This window comes from Erythrolamprus reginae, chromosome 11 (assembly GCF_031021105.1).
Source record: "Erythrolamprus reginae isolate rEryReg1 chromosome 11, rEryReg1.hap1, whole genome shotgun sequence".
NCBI lineage: Eukaryota > Metazoa > Chordata > Lepidosauria > Squamata > Dipsadidae > Erythrolamprus > Erythrolamprus reginae.
In genome coordinates, this window is record NC_091960.1 from 4260771 (window position 1) to 4276982 (window position 16212).

General features: G+C 47.4%; 1 protein-coding gene across 3 annotated transcripts in view; it reads left to right on the forward strand.

The window, feature by feature from the left end:
* The first annotated feature begins 4603 nt into the window (after positions 1 to 4603).
* BCAM (basal cell adhesion molecule (Lutheran blood group)) overlaps positions 4604 to 16212 on the forward strand; it is an 80918-nt gene continuing 69309 nt past the window's right edge. For all 3 annotated transcript variants that reach the window (XM_070764933.1, XM_070764935.1, XM_070764936.1), the window contains exon 1: positions 4604 to 4732. In XM_070764933.1, the coding sequence (XP_070621034.1) occupies positions 4657 to 4732 (76 nt within the window). In that variant the 5' untranslated portion in view covers positions 4604 to 4656. The remainder of the gene's footprint in view (positions 4733 to 16212) is intronic.

The window sequence follows — 16212 nt, forward strand, 5'->3', positions numbered from 1 at the left end:
GGATGTTTGCAGCAGCGTATGGTCCTTCCTTCCTGGAGGGGTCTGTAATATGGTAAATGATTTAGCTTTACTAGATAAATGGTCAAAGCAATGGAAACTGCAGTTTAATGTTTCCAAATGTAAAATAATGCACTTGGGGAAAAGGAATCCTCAATCTGAGTATTGCATTGTTAGCAAAAACTTCAGAAGAGAAGGATTTAGGGGTCGTGATTTCTGACAGTCTCAAAATGGGTGAGCAGTGTGGTCGGGCGGTAGGAAAAGCAAGTAGGATGCTTGGCTGCATGGCTAGAGGTATAACAAGCAGGAAGAGGGAGATTGTGATCCCCTTATATAGAGTGCTGGTGAGACCACATTTGTAAGACATGCTCCGCCTATTGGTGAGGAACGGTGCAGATGGCCGTCTGAAAAATTACCACAACGACACTGCCTTGATGGTAGCCAAGAACAAAAGGGTGAGATGATACTACATAGGGAAGGTTTGCCTATTTGCCGATGACTCTAAAGTGTGCAATAGGGTTGATATTCCTGGAGGGGTCTGTAATATGGTAAATGATTTAGCTTTACTAGATAAATGGTCAAAGCAATGGAAACTGCAGTTTAATGTTTCCAAATGTAAAATAATGCACTTGGGGAAAAGGAATCCTCAATCTGAGTATTGCATTGGCAGTTCTGTGTTAGCCAAAACTTCAGAAGAGAAGGATTTAGGGGTCGTGATTTCTGACGGTCTCAAAATGGGTGAGCAGTGTGGTCGGGCAGTAGGAAAAGCAAGTAGGATGCTTGGCTGCATGGCTAGAGGTATCACAAGCAGGAAGAGGGAGATTGTGATCCCCTTATATAGAGCGCTGGTGAGACCACATTTGGAATAATACTGTGTCCAGTTCTGGAGACCTCACCTACAAAAAGATATTGACCAAATTGAACGGATCCAAAGACGGGCTACAAGAATGGTGGAAGGTCTTAAGCATAAAACGTATCAGGAAAGACTTCATGAACTCCATCTGTAGAGTCTGGAGGACGGAAGGAAAACGGGGGACATGATCGAAACATTTAAATATGTTAAAGGGTTAAATAAGGTTCAGGAGGGAAGTGTTTTTAATAGGAAAGTGAACACAAAAACAAGGGGACACAATCTGAAATTAGTTGGGGAAAGATCAAAAGCAACATGAGAAAATATTATTTGACTGAAAGAGTAGTAGATGCTTGGAACAAACTTCCAGCAGACATGGTTGGTAAATCCACAGTAACTGAATTTAAACATGCCTGGGATAAACATATATCCATTGTAAGATGAAATACTGTACAGGAAATAGTATAAGGGCAGACTAGATGGACCATGAGGTCTTTTTCTGCCGTCAGTCTTCTATGTTTCTATGTTTCTAAGTATTTGTTCACCCCTGCCCCTAGAATATTGAGGAAAATGCCTCCGGTATTTTCCTAGCACTCGGAAGCTGATGAGGCAGAAGTTTTATCTCCGTTTCCAACTGTTTCCCCCAACAAACCGAAATACATCCCCTTTAATCATTGTGTTCCATAATTTCCCCTTCCTCTGAATCAACAAAATACGGTTAGTGGAGAGGTTCCAGAAGATATGGTGTGCCCAGCCAGGCCTTAACCCCATGTGCCCTTAACCAACCACCTTACAAACATAGAAACATAGAAGATTGAGGGCAGAAAAAGACCTCCTGGTCCATCTAGTCTGCCCTTATACTATTTCCTGTGTTTTATCTTTGGATGGATCTATGTTTATCCCAGTCATGTTTCAGTTCAGTGACTGTGGATTTACCAACCACGTCTGCTGGAAGTTTGTTCCAAGCATCTACTACTCTTTCAGTCAAATAATATTTTCTCATGTTGCTTCTGATCTTTCCCCCAACTAACCTCCGATTGTGTCCCCTTGTTCTTGGGTTCACTTTCCTATTAAAAACACTTCCCTCCTGAACCTTATTTAACCCTTTGACATATTTAAATGTTTCGATCATGTCCCCCCTTTTCCTTCTGTCCTCCAGACTATACAGATGGAGTTCATTAAGTCTTTCCTGATACGTTTTATCCTTAAGACCTTCCACCATTCTTGTAGCCCGTCTTTGGACCCGTTCAATTTTTTGTAGGTGAGGTCTCCAGAACTGAACACAGTATTATTCCAAATGTGGTCTCACCAGCACTCTATATAAGGGGATCACAGTCTCCCTCTTCTTGCTTGTTATACCTCTAGCTATGCAGCCAAGCATCCTATTTGCTTTTCCTACTGCCTGACTGCACTGTTCACCCATTTTGAGACTGTCAGAAATCACTACCCCTAAATCCTTCTCTTCTGACATTTTTGCTAACACAGAACTGCCAATACAATACTCAGATTCCTTTTTCCCAAGTGCATTATTTTACATTTGGAAACATTAAACTGCAGTTTCCATTGCTTTGACCATTTATCTAGTTGTTCTGTCAGGCTCTCTGGTAGACTCCTCCCAAAAATTCACAGGTACAAATTTCAGACACACGTTTGAAAATTCAAAACAATGTTCTTTATAATGAAAATTCCCTTAACCTAAGCCCTCTTTTGGTATAGCAAAGATCACTCGTCTCCAAAGAAACTGGTAATTTGTACAAGTCCCTTATCAGTTCTGTGATACTTAGCTTGCAGTTGTGAGGCAATTCACAGTCCTTCCTCTTTCACAAAGTGAAACACACTTTGCTCTGGTTTACTTTCAAAGCGGGGAAAAATCAGCACACAAAAGGTCACAGTGAGTAAAGCAGTCACGAAACACAACGATCGGATAATCCTCCACAATGGCCAAACCCACAGGCTGCTCTTTATAGCAGCCTCACTAATGACCACAGCCCCACCCAACCACAGGTGGCCTCATTTTCTTTGATAATAATCTCTCAGTTGTTGTTGCCTATGCATCGCTCTCCGCATGCGTGGCTATATCATTAACTCTTGTTCTGAATCCAAGGAGGAGCTAGAGAATTGTACTCCTTCTGAGCTGTCTGCCCCACTCTCCTCCTCCCTGTTACTCATGTCTTCTTGGTCAGAGGAGCCTTCATCAGCAGATGCCACAGGGGGGGGGAGAACAGGCCTTTAGCATGTGGATGTCTCCCTCACATCCACAGTCCTTGGGGCAGGAGCTGGGCCAGAGCTAACCACAACATCTAGCAACGCTAAATCATATAAAAACCTGCAAGGCTATAGCACCCAGCCCCTTGGAGGGATGCCAGGTGCCTTGGGCCAAGGGAGGCCAAGCAGGAACAGCGAAAGGAGAGAAACACGCCCCAGGCTGCAAGGATGGGTTTTCAACTCCCAGAATTCCCCAGCTAGGACTCCGGTTCCCAGGTTCTCGCAGGCAGCATGCGCGGACTTCAACTCCCAGGATTCCTCACCCAGCTTCCGCGAACTTCAAAAAGTAGGGGATTTAGGAGGCCAGAAGCGGGGAATTGAAGCCTTGGGATGCCAAGATGGATTTGGCCTTCGACCAAGTTGTAGAGCCTCGCGCAGCCCACTCAAGCAAATCTTTCTCAAACTTGGCAACTTTAAGGCGTGTGGCCTTCGCAACCTCTCGGAATTCTTGCCGGCTGGGGAATTTTGGGCGTCCAGGGATTTTTAAAGTGGCGCGATGGTGTGGAATGTGCTGCCCTATAGGATGTATTGTCTGGGGGGGAAACCACTGGGTTGATTTGGGATGCCCGCGTTGCAAAGCTGCCCCATTTCAGTCTGTGGGCAGGTGCCTCCTCTCCCGGATCTGGATACCTGCACATCTTGATGGTATCTGGGTACAGGATACTTCAACCCTAATCCTGATATCAGCCGCCTTTGGCAAAGCATTGTTGAATGTGAGTCAAAGGAAAAGTCGATAGCCAAAAAAGATAACGAAAGGAACCTCTCTTTGGAAGGCGCCGTGGGGTTCTCGGAGCTTGGTTGTGTTTTTGCAGATGTCTCATTACCCAAACTAGGTTACATTAACAGTGTCAGTGCGCTTCCTTCCTTCCTTCCTTCCTTCCTTCCTTCCTTCCCTCCCTCCCTCCCTCCCTCCCTCCTTCCAATCACTGAAGGAAGCTGATCACTGCCAGGGAATACATGGAGATCTTTCTTTCTTTCTTTCTTTCTTTCTTTCTTTCTTTCTTTCTTTCTTTCTTCTTTTGGAAAGAAGAAAAAAGAGAGGAAGAAAGAAAAAGAAAGGAAAGAGAAAAGGAAAAAAGGGGAAAAAAGAAGGAGAAAGAAAGAAAAAGAGAAAGGAAAGAAAGAAAGAAAAAAGAAAGGGGGAAGGAGAGAAGAAGAAAGAAAGAGCAAGAAAGAAAAAGAAGGGAAAGAGGAAAGAATAAAGGAAAGAAAGAAAGTAAGAGAAAGGAAAGAAAGAAAAAAGAAAGGAAGGGGAAGGAAAAGAAAGAAGGAAGGAAAGTGGGAAGAGAAAGAAAGAAAGAAAGAGTGGGAGGGTCTCTCCCGGGTGCCCCCTGCCTCCTCCTCCCTGCGCCCCTCCCTCTCCCCCACTTTGCCCGGGGGGGGGGAACAGCCGGGCTTGTGGTGGCGGGGGGGCTGGGGGGGCGGCGGCGGCCGGGGATTGGGCGGCGGCGCGGGGGGCGGGCCGGAGGGCGGGCGGGAGCGGCCAGGAGCGAGCCAGCGGCGGCGGCTTCAGTGTCGGCGGCGGATTGCAGCGGGCGCAGGTCATGGGCAGCGGCGGGTTCTGCGAGGCGCTCCCTCTCGCCGGCCTCCTGGCGGGGCTGTGGCTGCTCGCCTGCCCAGGTAAGGGGAAACCCCCCCCTCCAGCCGGGCTCCTCCGAGCGGCCCCCGGTGCAAAACCCCACCCGCTTGGCTGCTGCCTCTTTGGCAAGTGCCGGGAAGGTCGGGATCCACCTGCCGGTCTCCTGGCTTTCCCTGAAGAGGAGACCCCCCCACTCATCCTCTTTCTTTCTTTCTTTCTTTCTTTCTTTCTTTCTTTCTTTCTTTCTTTCTTTCTTTCTCTCTCTCTTTCTTTTTCTTTCTTTCTTTCTTTTTTTCCTTCCTTCCTTCACTGAAGGAAGCTGATCACAAGATCTTTCTTTCTTTCTTTCTCTTTCTTTCTTTCTTTTCTTCCTTCCCTCCTTCCTTCCTTCACTGAAGGAAGCTGATCACAAGATCTTTCTTTCTTTCTTTCTTTCTTTCTCTCTCTCTCTCTCTCCCTTTCCTCCCTGCCTCCCTTCTCTCTCTCTCTCTTTCTCTCTCTCTCTCTCTTTCTTTCTTAAAAGCCTTCTGGATTTTTGGGGGGAGTGTCACCTGGACCCGCCTTCCTCGGGAGACAAAAGCCGCTCGCGCTCAATCACAATCTGGGGTCTGGGAATTGGGGGAAGGGGGGGGCGAGATTTTAGGAATTGTGGATTTCCTCCTCCCTCCCCCCGGACTTTGCTTCCCCCCTCTTGCTTTGCAACTCCCCTCCTTGGGCATCCACAAAGGTCCCTCCAGCCAGGGTCAAGTCTTTCCATCCCGCACCCCACTTCCCAGCCCCAAAGGAAGACCTGGGTTCAAATCCGGAGGAGGGGGTGTAATTGCAGGGAGAAATCCCAGCCAAAGGAGAGAGAGATTCCAAGACTCCGAGTAAACGAGTAGCCCTTAAGACGAGGAAGCAATTCTCTTATATGCAGGTCATCCTAGGCTGAGCCCCAAATATCTGTTGCTAGGTGTTTGTAACTGTTTTAAGACTTTCCTTGCCAAGTGCAATGGTAATCCAGTTAGCTGTTAAGTGAATCCATCTTCCCCTTCGACTTTGCTAGTCTGAAGTAGATCACATTTAGGGGCCTGGAGGCTAAAACATAGGAAGAACGGTTGCAGGAACTGGACATGGCTAGTTTGATGAAAAGAAGGACCAAGGGAGATGTGATAGCAGCCTTCCAGTATCTCAGGGGTTTCCACAAAGAAGGAGTCAAACCTCTTCTCCAAAGCACCTGAGGGTAGAACAAGAAACAATGGGTGGAAACTAAACAAGGAGAGAAGCCACTTAGAACTAAGGAGAAATTTCCACAGTTGACCAGTGGAACAGCCTGCCTGCAGAACTTGTGAATGCTCCAACGCTGGAAGTTTTTAAGCAGATGTTGGACAACCATCTGTCTGAAGTAGTGTAGGGTTTCCTGCCTAGGCAGGGGGTTGGACTAGAAGACCTCCAAGGTCCCTTTGCAATTCTGTTGTTGTTATTATCATCATTATTACTGTAACCTTGGGATGTTGCAGCCTTCGGGAATACGAGACAGTTGCCCAACCTTTCAATTTTGATCGAGCGCAAGGTTGCTGCAGCGGTGGAAAGGGTGGAAAAAACGGCCATACATCGGTGCCGTTGCACGGTTACTAAGTAAAACTGCCATAAGTCAAGGGCAGCTTGGCTCGCTTCATTGATATTTTCCCCCTGGCGTTGAGTGACATGTGGCTGTGGCTTTTGATAAGAGCCATTTCGCTCTCCCCACCCCCAGGGTGGCAATGAAAGTGGGGAAAAGAAGTGGCACATGGGCGGATGCCTGACCCCCCCCCCCTTACTGCCCTCCCCCCTTCTCTCCTGCCCCTCCCTCATTCTCTTTGCCCCCTAAGGCTAAGCTTTTTTCTGGCTCTATTACTAAGCAATGACTGGACCCTTCCTATATGAGTCATTGGGACGGTGATGCTATAGCTTAATACAGATGAATTGGGGGGGTTTTTTTGGGGGGAGGGGGAAAGGTGTGTTTGTGTGTGTGGGGGCACAGGAGGGGCAAGGGTTAAAGGCAAAGGTGAGACCCCCCCCATTTTTCACCCAAATGGGACACAGAAGTCATGGGTAGCGTTTGAATTTTTCATTAGATACAACATTAACATTTATAGATTTTATTATCCTTTGCATCGCTGTAACTTTTTATAGTAAGATGGAGAGGAAGGGTTTTTATTTGGATTTTTAACAATGTGACAATGTGGTGTAAAATTAATAGAAAGTTTTAGACCAGGGCGTTAATAAGAAACAGAAACATAGAAACATAGAAGACTGACGGCAGAAAAAGACCTCCTGGTCCATCTAGTCCAGGGGTCCCCAACCACCGGGCCGCGGACCAGTACCGGGCCGCGGAGCATGTTGCACCGGTCCGTGGAGTCAGCAGCTGCCGGCCCTCATGCCGCCACCCCCCTCCCTCCAGCGCTTCGCCTCCCGCCGGCAAGAGGCCTCAGGAGGCAGGTTCTGCCGGCCACAGGACGATGGACGGGACAGAGGGGCGGGAAGGACCGAGAGGCTCAAGCCTCTTTTGGCTTCTGCCGCGGGGCGCTTTTGCGTTTTTGGCTGGGGAGAGGCAGGAGGGCCAGCCTGACCCCCTCTCTCCAGCGCTTAGCTCCCGCTGGGCAAGAGGGCTTGGGAGGCAGGTTCTGCCAGCCATAGAGCGATGGCGGTAAAGAGGGGTGGGGAGGACCAGCACCCCCATGCTTAATCCCTCCCCCAACCACACCCCTTTCCGCTCCCACCGGGCCATAGAAAAATTGTCTTGCTGAAACTGGTCCCTGGTGGAAAAAACGTTGGGGACCACCCTTATACTATTCCCTGTATTTGATCGTAGGATAAGAAAAGGAAAAAGTTTATATATGATTTATTTTTAAGCATTGTTGCGTTGGTAACTATAGATTGTTTTATTTTATGGTGGAGAAAATAAAAAAAAATTATACCCGAAGAAAGAAATGCCAGCTTCACCTGCTATGGTGGAGGGCGGAGGTATCCACCCTTGGCAACTTGAAGACAATGTGGACTTCAACTCCCAGAATTAAACCCAAGCTGCCGTGCTTTGATGCCTAAGGCGGGACTAGAACTCACCGTCACCTAGAGTTTGGCCCAAAAGTCATCCAGCAAGTTTTCATGCCTTAAAGCAGTGCTTCTCAATTGTTTTCTCTTATGCCCCCCACCCACCCTAGGAAGAAGCAAACATTTCACGCCCCCGCCCCTAATTCTACTCTGGGAAGATTGTTTGCAATATTCAGCACGTTTTCGCTGAAAAAATCCAAGCGGCTTATCTTTGTAATTGGGCTGTAATGTGTTCGAGTGACGCCTTGATTTATTTGGCTTCATGCTGTTGCCCGCTGCCAACATCTTTAGACGCAGTCAACATAGCGGTCTTTCCTCGTCTCCTGCCGTGAAGCCAAGCGCTACATAGGCTTCGTCATATTTCCTCGTCTTAGCTTTTGGGAGACTTACGTTGGTCTCGTGATCTCCGTCTCTCTCCTCCTTTCTTTTCAACCCTGTTCAATATTTTTCCATGGAGTCTCTTAAGTGATTGTTATGTGCACTTCGTATCTCCTGCTTTGTGCAGTGTGCTATTGTTCGGTGCAAAAAAAACCACTACTCCCTGCAGCAAAAAAAGCACATTCCCAGGGGTCACAGACGCCCCCCCGCATCACTCCGTGCTCCAACCTCACTCTCTTTCTTTCCTTTCCCTCCCTCTCTCTCTTTTTCCCTCTCGCTCCCTCTCCCTCTCTCCCTCTCTATCTGTCTCTCTCCCTCCCTCTCTCTTTCTCCCTCCCTCCCTCTCTGTCTCTCTTTCTTCCTCTCTACTGTAGATAAATCCACAGTAACTGAATTTAAACATGCCTGGGATAAACATATATCCATCCTAAGATAAAATACAGAAAATAGTATAAGGGCAGACTAGATGGACCATGGGGTCTTTTTCTGCCGTCAGTCTTCTATGTTTCTATGTTTCTCCCTCTCTGTCTCTCTTTCTCCCTCCCTCCCCCTCTGTCTCTCTTTCTTCCTCTCTCCCTCTCTCTCTCTCTCTTTCTCCCTCCCTCTCTGCCTCTCTTTCTTCCTCTCTCCCTCTCTGTCTCTCTTTCTCCCTCCCTCCCTGTCTCTCTTTCTTCCTCTCTCCCTCTCTGTCTCTCTTTCTCCCTCCCTCCCTCTCTGTCTCTCTTTCTTCCTCTCTCCCTCTTTCTTCCTCTCCCTCTCCCTCCCTCCCTCTTCCTCCCTCCATCATTCTCTGTCTCTCTTTGCCCCCACTCTCACCCTCCCTCTCTCCCTCTCTCTCCTTCTCTCTTTCTCCCTTCCCCCCTCTCTCTTGGCACACTAGAGTTTTGCAGATGGCAGCGCCCGGTACAAAGAGAGGGGATGCTCATCAAATTGCAGCGGGAGGGCAGGAGCGCCTCCGATGCCAGGGAAGGCAGCCTGCTTTGGGTGTGGCAGAGAGAGAGAGAGAGAGGGACGAGTGAGCCTGGCTTGGCCCAGGAGCTGCACTGGAGAAGGACAGAAGGAGGCGAAGAAAGGGAGCTTCAGGAGGCAGGCGGGTGGGTGAAGAGGGTGTGGGAAGCCCCCTCCTCATCTTGGGAGTTCTAGGGAGGGAGGCTGCTTAGGTAAACATGCCCCAGCTGGTTGTTTGTTCAGTTCTGGCCCTACTCACATTCCTGGTGGTTCCTTACTTGAGCTTTACTCGTCCTCTTAATCTTTGTTTCCCAGGCTAAATGCTGGGCCAGGTTTTCTGCTCTGGGGTCCCTCCTCATCCTCTCCGACCCAGGAAGAGTTTGAGAGAGGTTTTAGCTGGGAAGGACAGCCGGGGAAGACCCTCGGTAGGGTCTCCCGGCCCCTGGGATTAAGCTTGAAGGGTTGGTTATCACCTATAAAGCCCTACATGGCATTGGACCAGGTTATTTACGGGACCCTCTTCTGTCTCAAATGTCCCAGCGACCAGTTAAGTCGCATAGAATTGGCCTCTTCCCGGCCCCGTCAACCAAACAATGCCAGCTGGCGGGTCCACGGGGGGGGGGGGAGCCTTCTCTGTGGCAGCCCCAGCCCTCTGGAACCAACTCCTCCCGGAGATCTGCACCGCCCCCATTCTCCTCGCCTTTCAAAAGGTGTTAAAGACACATCTCGAGACAACATTTTCGAGTGTTAGTTTTAGTTTAAAAATTGGATTTTAGGACATTTTAGTATTGTTTTTTTATATGCTGTAAGCCAACTCGAGTCCCTGGAGAGGGGAGGCAAATAAATCCATTAGATAGATAGATAGATAGATAGATAGATAGATAGATAGATAGATAGATAGGATAGATAGATACATAGCAAGAAAGAAAGAAAGAAAGAAAGAAAGAGAAAATAGATGAATGGATGGATAGATAGATAGACAGACAGACAGATAGACAGAATGGATAGATACATAGAAAGAAAGAAAGAAAGAAAAGATGGATGGATGGATGGATAGATAGATAGATAGATAGGATGGATAGATAGAAAGATAGATAGAAAGATAGATAGATAGATAGATAGATAGATAGATGATAGATAGATAGATAGATAGATAGATAGATAGGTAGTTAGATAGACAGACAGACAGACAGACAGACAGACAGAATGGATAGATACATAGAAAGAAAGAAAGAAAGAAAGAAAAGATGGATGGATGGAGAGATAGATAGATAGGATGGATAGATAGAAAGATAGATAGATAGATAGATAGATGATAGATAGATAGATAGATAGATAGATAGGTAGTTAGATAGACAGACAGACAGACAGACAGACAGAATGGATAGATACATAGAAAGAAAGAAAGAAAGAAAGAAAGAAAAGATGGATGAATGGATGGATGGATAGATAGATAGAAAGATAGATAGATAGATAGATAGAAAGATAGATAGATAGATAGATAGATAGAAAGATAGATAGAAAGATAGAAAGATAGATAGATAGATAGATAGATAGATAGATAGATAGATAGATAGATAGATAGATAGATAGATAGATAGATAGATAAATCTGTGCTGGCAGGCCTGAGAACATTAGGGTGAAAGAACGTCGATGGATTGTTTGGCCCAATCTCCAGGAGACTGTGAGTTCTAGTCCTGACTTAGGCATGGAAGGTAGCTGGGTGACGTTGGGCCAATCACCAGGAGACTGTGAGCTCTAGTCTTGTCTTAAGCATGAAAGCCCACAGGGGAACTTTGGCCCAGTCTTCAGGAGACTGTGAGTTCTAGTCCTGACGTAGATATAAAAGCTAGCTAGGTGACATTGGGCCAATCTCCAGGAGACTGTGAGTTCTAGTCCTGACTTAGACATGGAAGCTAGCTGGGTGACATTGGGCCAATCACTAGGAGACTGTGAGTTCTAGTCCTGACTTATACATGGAAGCTAGCTGGGTGACATTGGGCCAATCACTAGGAGACTGTGAGTTCTAGTCCTGATGTAGATATGAAAGCTAGCTGGGTGACGTTGGGCCAATCACCAGGAGACTGCGAGTTCTAGTCCTGTCTTAAGCATGAAAGCTAGCTGGGTGATGTTGGGCCAATCACCAGGAGACTGTGAGTTCTAGTCCCGACCTAGACATAAAAGCTAGCTGGGTGACATTGGGCCAATCACCAGGAGACTGTGAGTTCTAGTCCTGCCTTAAGCGTGAAAGCCCGCAGGGGAACTTTGGCCCAATCTCCAGGAGACTGTGCGTTCTGGTCCTGACTTAGACACGGAAGCTAGCTGGGTGACATTGGGCCAATCACCAGGAGACTGTGAGTTCTAGTCTGCTCTGTACATGCTCAAAATCTCAAAGCACCTGTTCTGAAAATGAAGAAGCTTTTGCCAACTAGGGAATTCTGGAAGTCCAGAAACTTTCTTAAGTTTTCGGTGATTGAGGAAAGCTAAGCCATGCCGAACTCCTTGCAAATCCCAGGAATGAAAGTTAGACTTGAATTTAAAAATAATATTTTTTTTGAAAAAATCCCAAAATGAAACCCAGTGGCGACCAACCTCCAAATATGGTTTTGTACCTGCCGTGTTGTGTTGTTTGTCAACCATAATATCCAGATGTCTCTTATCGCTCCTGTTTTGACTCAAAGGGAGGCTGTGCTTGCTTCTTCCCAAATGGAGAGATGGATCATTTTTAACCCTCTTGATCAGATGATGGATAAAGAGGCAGATGGCTTGCAAAAACGTCTCCTCTGGTGGGCGAGAAGTGTTACGGGTGGCTTGGCCTTTGAAAAAGGCAGTTTCGTGCCTGCTGTGCCACCCAGACGGTTGAGACTCTTCAAGGAGAGAAAAAAAAGAAGCTATTTTTATTTTTCTTTCCGCTCGGAAAGTAGATGTTCTTTTTTTCATTTACGGTCGAGCGCTTACCAGTTCTAGAGCCGTGGATATTTCGCAGAAGAGGAGGGCAAAATTAGAGATAGTTCTGGACTTGACATTCGCTTAGTGATGGTTCAGAGCTACAGTGGCTCGGGAAAAAAAGCCACTTGCAACTGGTCCTCGCACTTACAACCGTCGCAGCTTCTCCAAAAGTCACATGCTCAACATTTGGCCATTTAGCAATGGGGTTTACAGCGTTGGCTGTGTGTGTATGTGTGTGTGTGTATCTGGGAACTCTGAGAGTTCCTATATACACTGCGGGGCCTCTCTAGGAATCTCCTCAGAGGAAAAAGGGCCGGAAAAGGCGGGGAGAAGCCTCCATGTGGCGTCTCTAGGAATCTCCTGGGAGGAAACAGGGCTGGAAAAGGCAGGGAGAAGCCTCTGTGAGGCCTCTCAAGGAATCTCCTGGGAGGAAACAGGGCTGTAAAAGGCAGGGAGAAACCTCCATGGGGCCTCTCTAGGAATCTCCTGGGAGGAAACAGGGCCAGAAAAGGTGGGGAGAAGCCTCCGTGAGGCCTCTCTAGGAATCTCCTGGGAGGAAACAGGGCCGGAAAAGGTGGGGAGAAGCCTCCATGGTGCCTCTCTAGTAATCTCCTGGGAGGAAACAGGGCCGGAAAAGGCAGGGAGAAGCCTCCATGGGGCCTCTCTAGGAATCTCCTGGGAGGAAACAGGGCCGGAAAAGGTGGGGAGAAGCCTCCGTGAGGCCTCTCTAGGAATCTCCTGGGAGGAAACAGGGCTGTAAAAGGCAGGGAGAAGCCTCCATGGGGCCTCTCTAGGAATCTCCTGGGAGGAAACAGGGCCGGAAAAGGTGGGGAGAAGCCTCCGTGAGGCCTCTCTAGGAATCTCCTGGGAGGAAACAGGGCCGGAAAAGGTGGGGAGAAGCCTCCGTGGGGCCTCTCTAGGAATCTCCTGGGAGGAAACAGGGCCGGAAAAGGCAGGGAGAAGCCTCTGTGGGGCCTCTCTAGGAATCTCCTGGGAGGAAACAAGGCCTCCACCCTCCCTCTGGTTTCCCCAATCGCACGCCTTATTTGATTTTACATTCATTCCTATGGGAAAATTTGCTGCTTTTTACAAACTTTTCTACTTAAGAACCTGGTCACGGAACGATTTAAGTTTGTAAGTAGAGGTACCACTGTACTGCAATCACATCACTCCTAGTCCTTCTTGTTCCTAGACTGGCTATACCCAAATCTTTTGGGGCTGGTGGGGGAAAGAGTGTGGGTGTCCATTCAAGCGAGGGTCCTCTTTCTTGCTTGAGCCAAGCTTGGCAGTGGGGCTTGTGTGATTCCGGTGGCGCTGCCAGCTACAGCGAGCAACGCCCGAGGTGGTGCGTATTGTTTTGGATCCTGTTCAGCGAGAACTTGGCCGGTGGTAAGGAAGAGAGAGACGGACACAGCTCCTCAATGAACTTATTGAGCTGCAATAAGGCTGGTCAAGGTTAGCTACTTTATGATGGGTGGACTTCAACTCCCAGAATTCCCCAGGCGGCTCGCTGGGAAAGGTCCAATCCGCGGCCTCGGATTCAGGATCAGGATCCTACAATGTATGGGTTGAGTCTTTTGGCTGAGACTTACGACCATCCCTCCCCCCTTAATGACTGTTGCTGCATAGGAAAATAGAAGACCTCTTGATCCATCTAGTCTGTCCTTATACTATTTCTTGTATTTTATCCTAGGATGGATATATGTTTATCCCAGGCACGTTTACATTCAGTGACTGTGGATTTACCAATGATGTCTGCTGGAAGTTTGTTCCAAGTATCTACTCCTCTTTCAGTAAAATAATATTTTCTCACGTTGCTTTTGATCCTTCCCCCAACTAACCTCAGATTGTTCCCCCAACTAAATTCAGAACTTTATAAAAGTTCTCCCGTATTTATAGTAGCCCGAATTGCCTAAATCCCTTTCTTCAATGCCGTCGTAACTTTGAATGGTTGCCGAAGGAACCGTTGTAAGTCGAGGACCTGTCCTTTCCTTGCAAAATATCTGAGTGGCAGACATCATGATAAAAATAACCGAGGATAGAGGGTTCTGCTTCGGGCAACCTCTCGCCATGTTGTAAAGTCACTTCTTTTCCCCCCGTCATAACATGGAACGGTCACTAAGTGAACCGTTGTAAGTTCGAGGACCATCTGTATTGTTGGGATGTGCTTCTGATCTGTCCTACCTCACAAGGTTGACATCCGTGCGAGAGCAAAATTCAGGCCAGAGTTTGCTTCGATGCTAATTCCGACTTCTTTTGATGGCTCCTTGAACCCCTTCCCCGCACCTCTTCCTCCCCCCCTCCAAGATCCTCCCCCCCTCCCCACTTTCTTTTCATGATAACATCTCTTAGCCACAGGCGGGAAAGATCACAAGCGATCACAACCGGTCTGTCCACTTTTGGGAGCCAGAATGGAAACGTATCGCAATCCCAGAAATTTGAGAAACAAACCTTGCAAAATTTGTCTCTTTTTCTTTTCTCCTCCACACCGTTATTGTGTCCGTCCCCCCCACTCCTCCTTTTGCATCCTGAATCCCTCCTAGAGAGGCCCCACGGAGGCTTCTCCCCACCTTTTCCGGCCCTGTTTCCTCCCAGGAGATTCCTAGAGAGGCCCCATGGAGGCTTCTGCCCAATTTTTCTGGCCCTGTTTCCTCCCAGGAGATTCCTAGAAAGGCCCCACGGAGGCTTCTCCCCACCTTTTCCGGCCCTGTCTCCTCCCAGGAGATTCCTAAAGAGTCCCCATGGAGGCTTCTCCACAGCTTTTTTGGCCCTGTTTCCTCCCAGTAGATTCCTAGAGAGGCCCCACGGAGGCTTCTCCCCACCTTTTCTGGCCCTGTTTCCTCCCAGGAGATTCCTAGAGAGGCCCCATGTAGGCTTCTCCCCACCTTTTCCGGCCCTGTTTCCTCCCAGGAGATTCCTAGAGAGGCCCCACGGAGGCTTCTCCCTGCCCATTCCAGTCTTGTTTCCTCCCAGGAGATTCCTAGAGAGGCCCCACGGAGGCTTCTCCCCACCTTTTCTGGCCCTGTTTCCTTCTAGGAGATTCCTAGAGAGGCCCCACGGAGACTTCTCCCCACCTTTTCCGGTTACAGTTTCGGAGGCTCGGGTTTATAAGTCGGAAATGGTTCTTGAGAAGAGGCAAAAAAAATCTTGAACACCTTATCTAGAAAAGTTCATAAGTAGAGGCTTTCTTAGGTAGAGGCACCACTGTAATGGCCAACTCTCATTTTCTGGCTTTCCCGCTGCCCCTTCCTTCCTTCCTTCCTTCCTTCCTTCCTTCCTTCCTTCCTTCCTTCCTTCCTTCCTTCCTTCCTTCCCTCCCTCCCTCCTTCCTTCCCTCCCTCCTTCCTTCCCTCCTTCTTTCCTCCCTTCCCTCCTTCTCTTCCTCCTCCCCTCCCTCCCATGTCTCTCTGGGGTCCCTTCCCCACATTGTGTCTGTCTGCCCAAGCATGGCACCTTGTCAAATCAGCCAGGAGAAAGGCAAAAGACTTGGCACAGCTGGGGACGGTGAAGGTTGGGTGGAGATAATCCCAGAATCTCTATTTAAATTCCGGTCGAATGGATTCCAAGAGGAGCATCTGGGCTTTGTTGTACCTCAATTGCCATCGCTGCAGAATCATCACTGCAGAATTAGAAGGTCCCTCAATGTTGGCTGTATTGTCCTCTAAAAAGGGGGCCTCTATTTTTTTTCAACCTATTATTTAATTCCATTATTACTTAAAACATTGATTGTTTTAAGTAATAATGGGTTTTTTTAACTTGTTCTTTTTAATATTAGATTTGTATTATATTGTATTGTTATTGTTGTTGTGAGCCGCCCCGAGTTTCCAGAGAGGGGCAGCATACAAATCTAATAAATATTATTATTATTATTATTATTATTATTATTATTAATTAATTTTTTCGTCGCTGCTCCAAGGGCTTCTGAGCATATGCAGAAGGCTTCCCGAAATAAAAAATTCTATTCTATTCTATTCTATTCTATTCTAATTCTATTGTATTCCTTAAACTAAACTGAGCTAAAATAAATAAAATACAATAAAATAGAATACAGTAAGGTAAAATGAAATAAGATGAAGTAATAAAATAAAATAAACAAAATTATAAAAAATGAAAGTAAAATAATAATATAAAGAATTCTATTCTGTTCTGTTCTGTTCTATTCTGTTCTATTCTT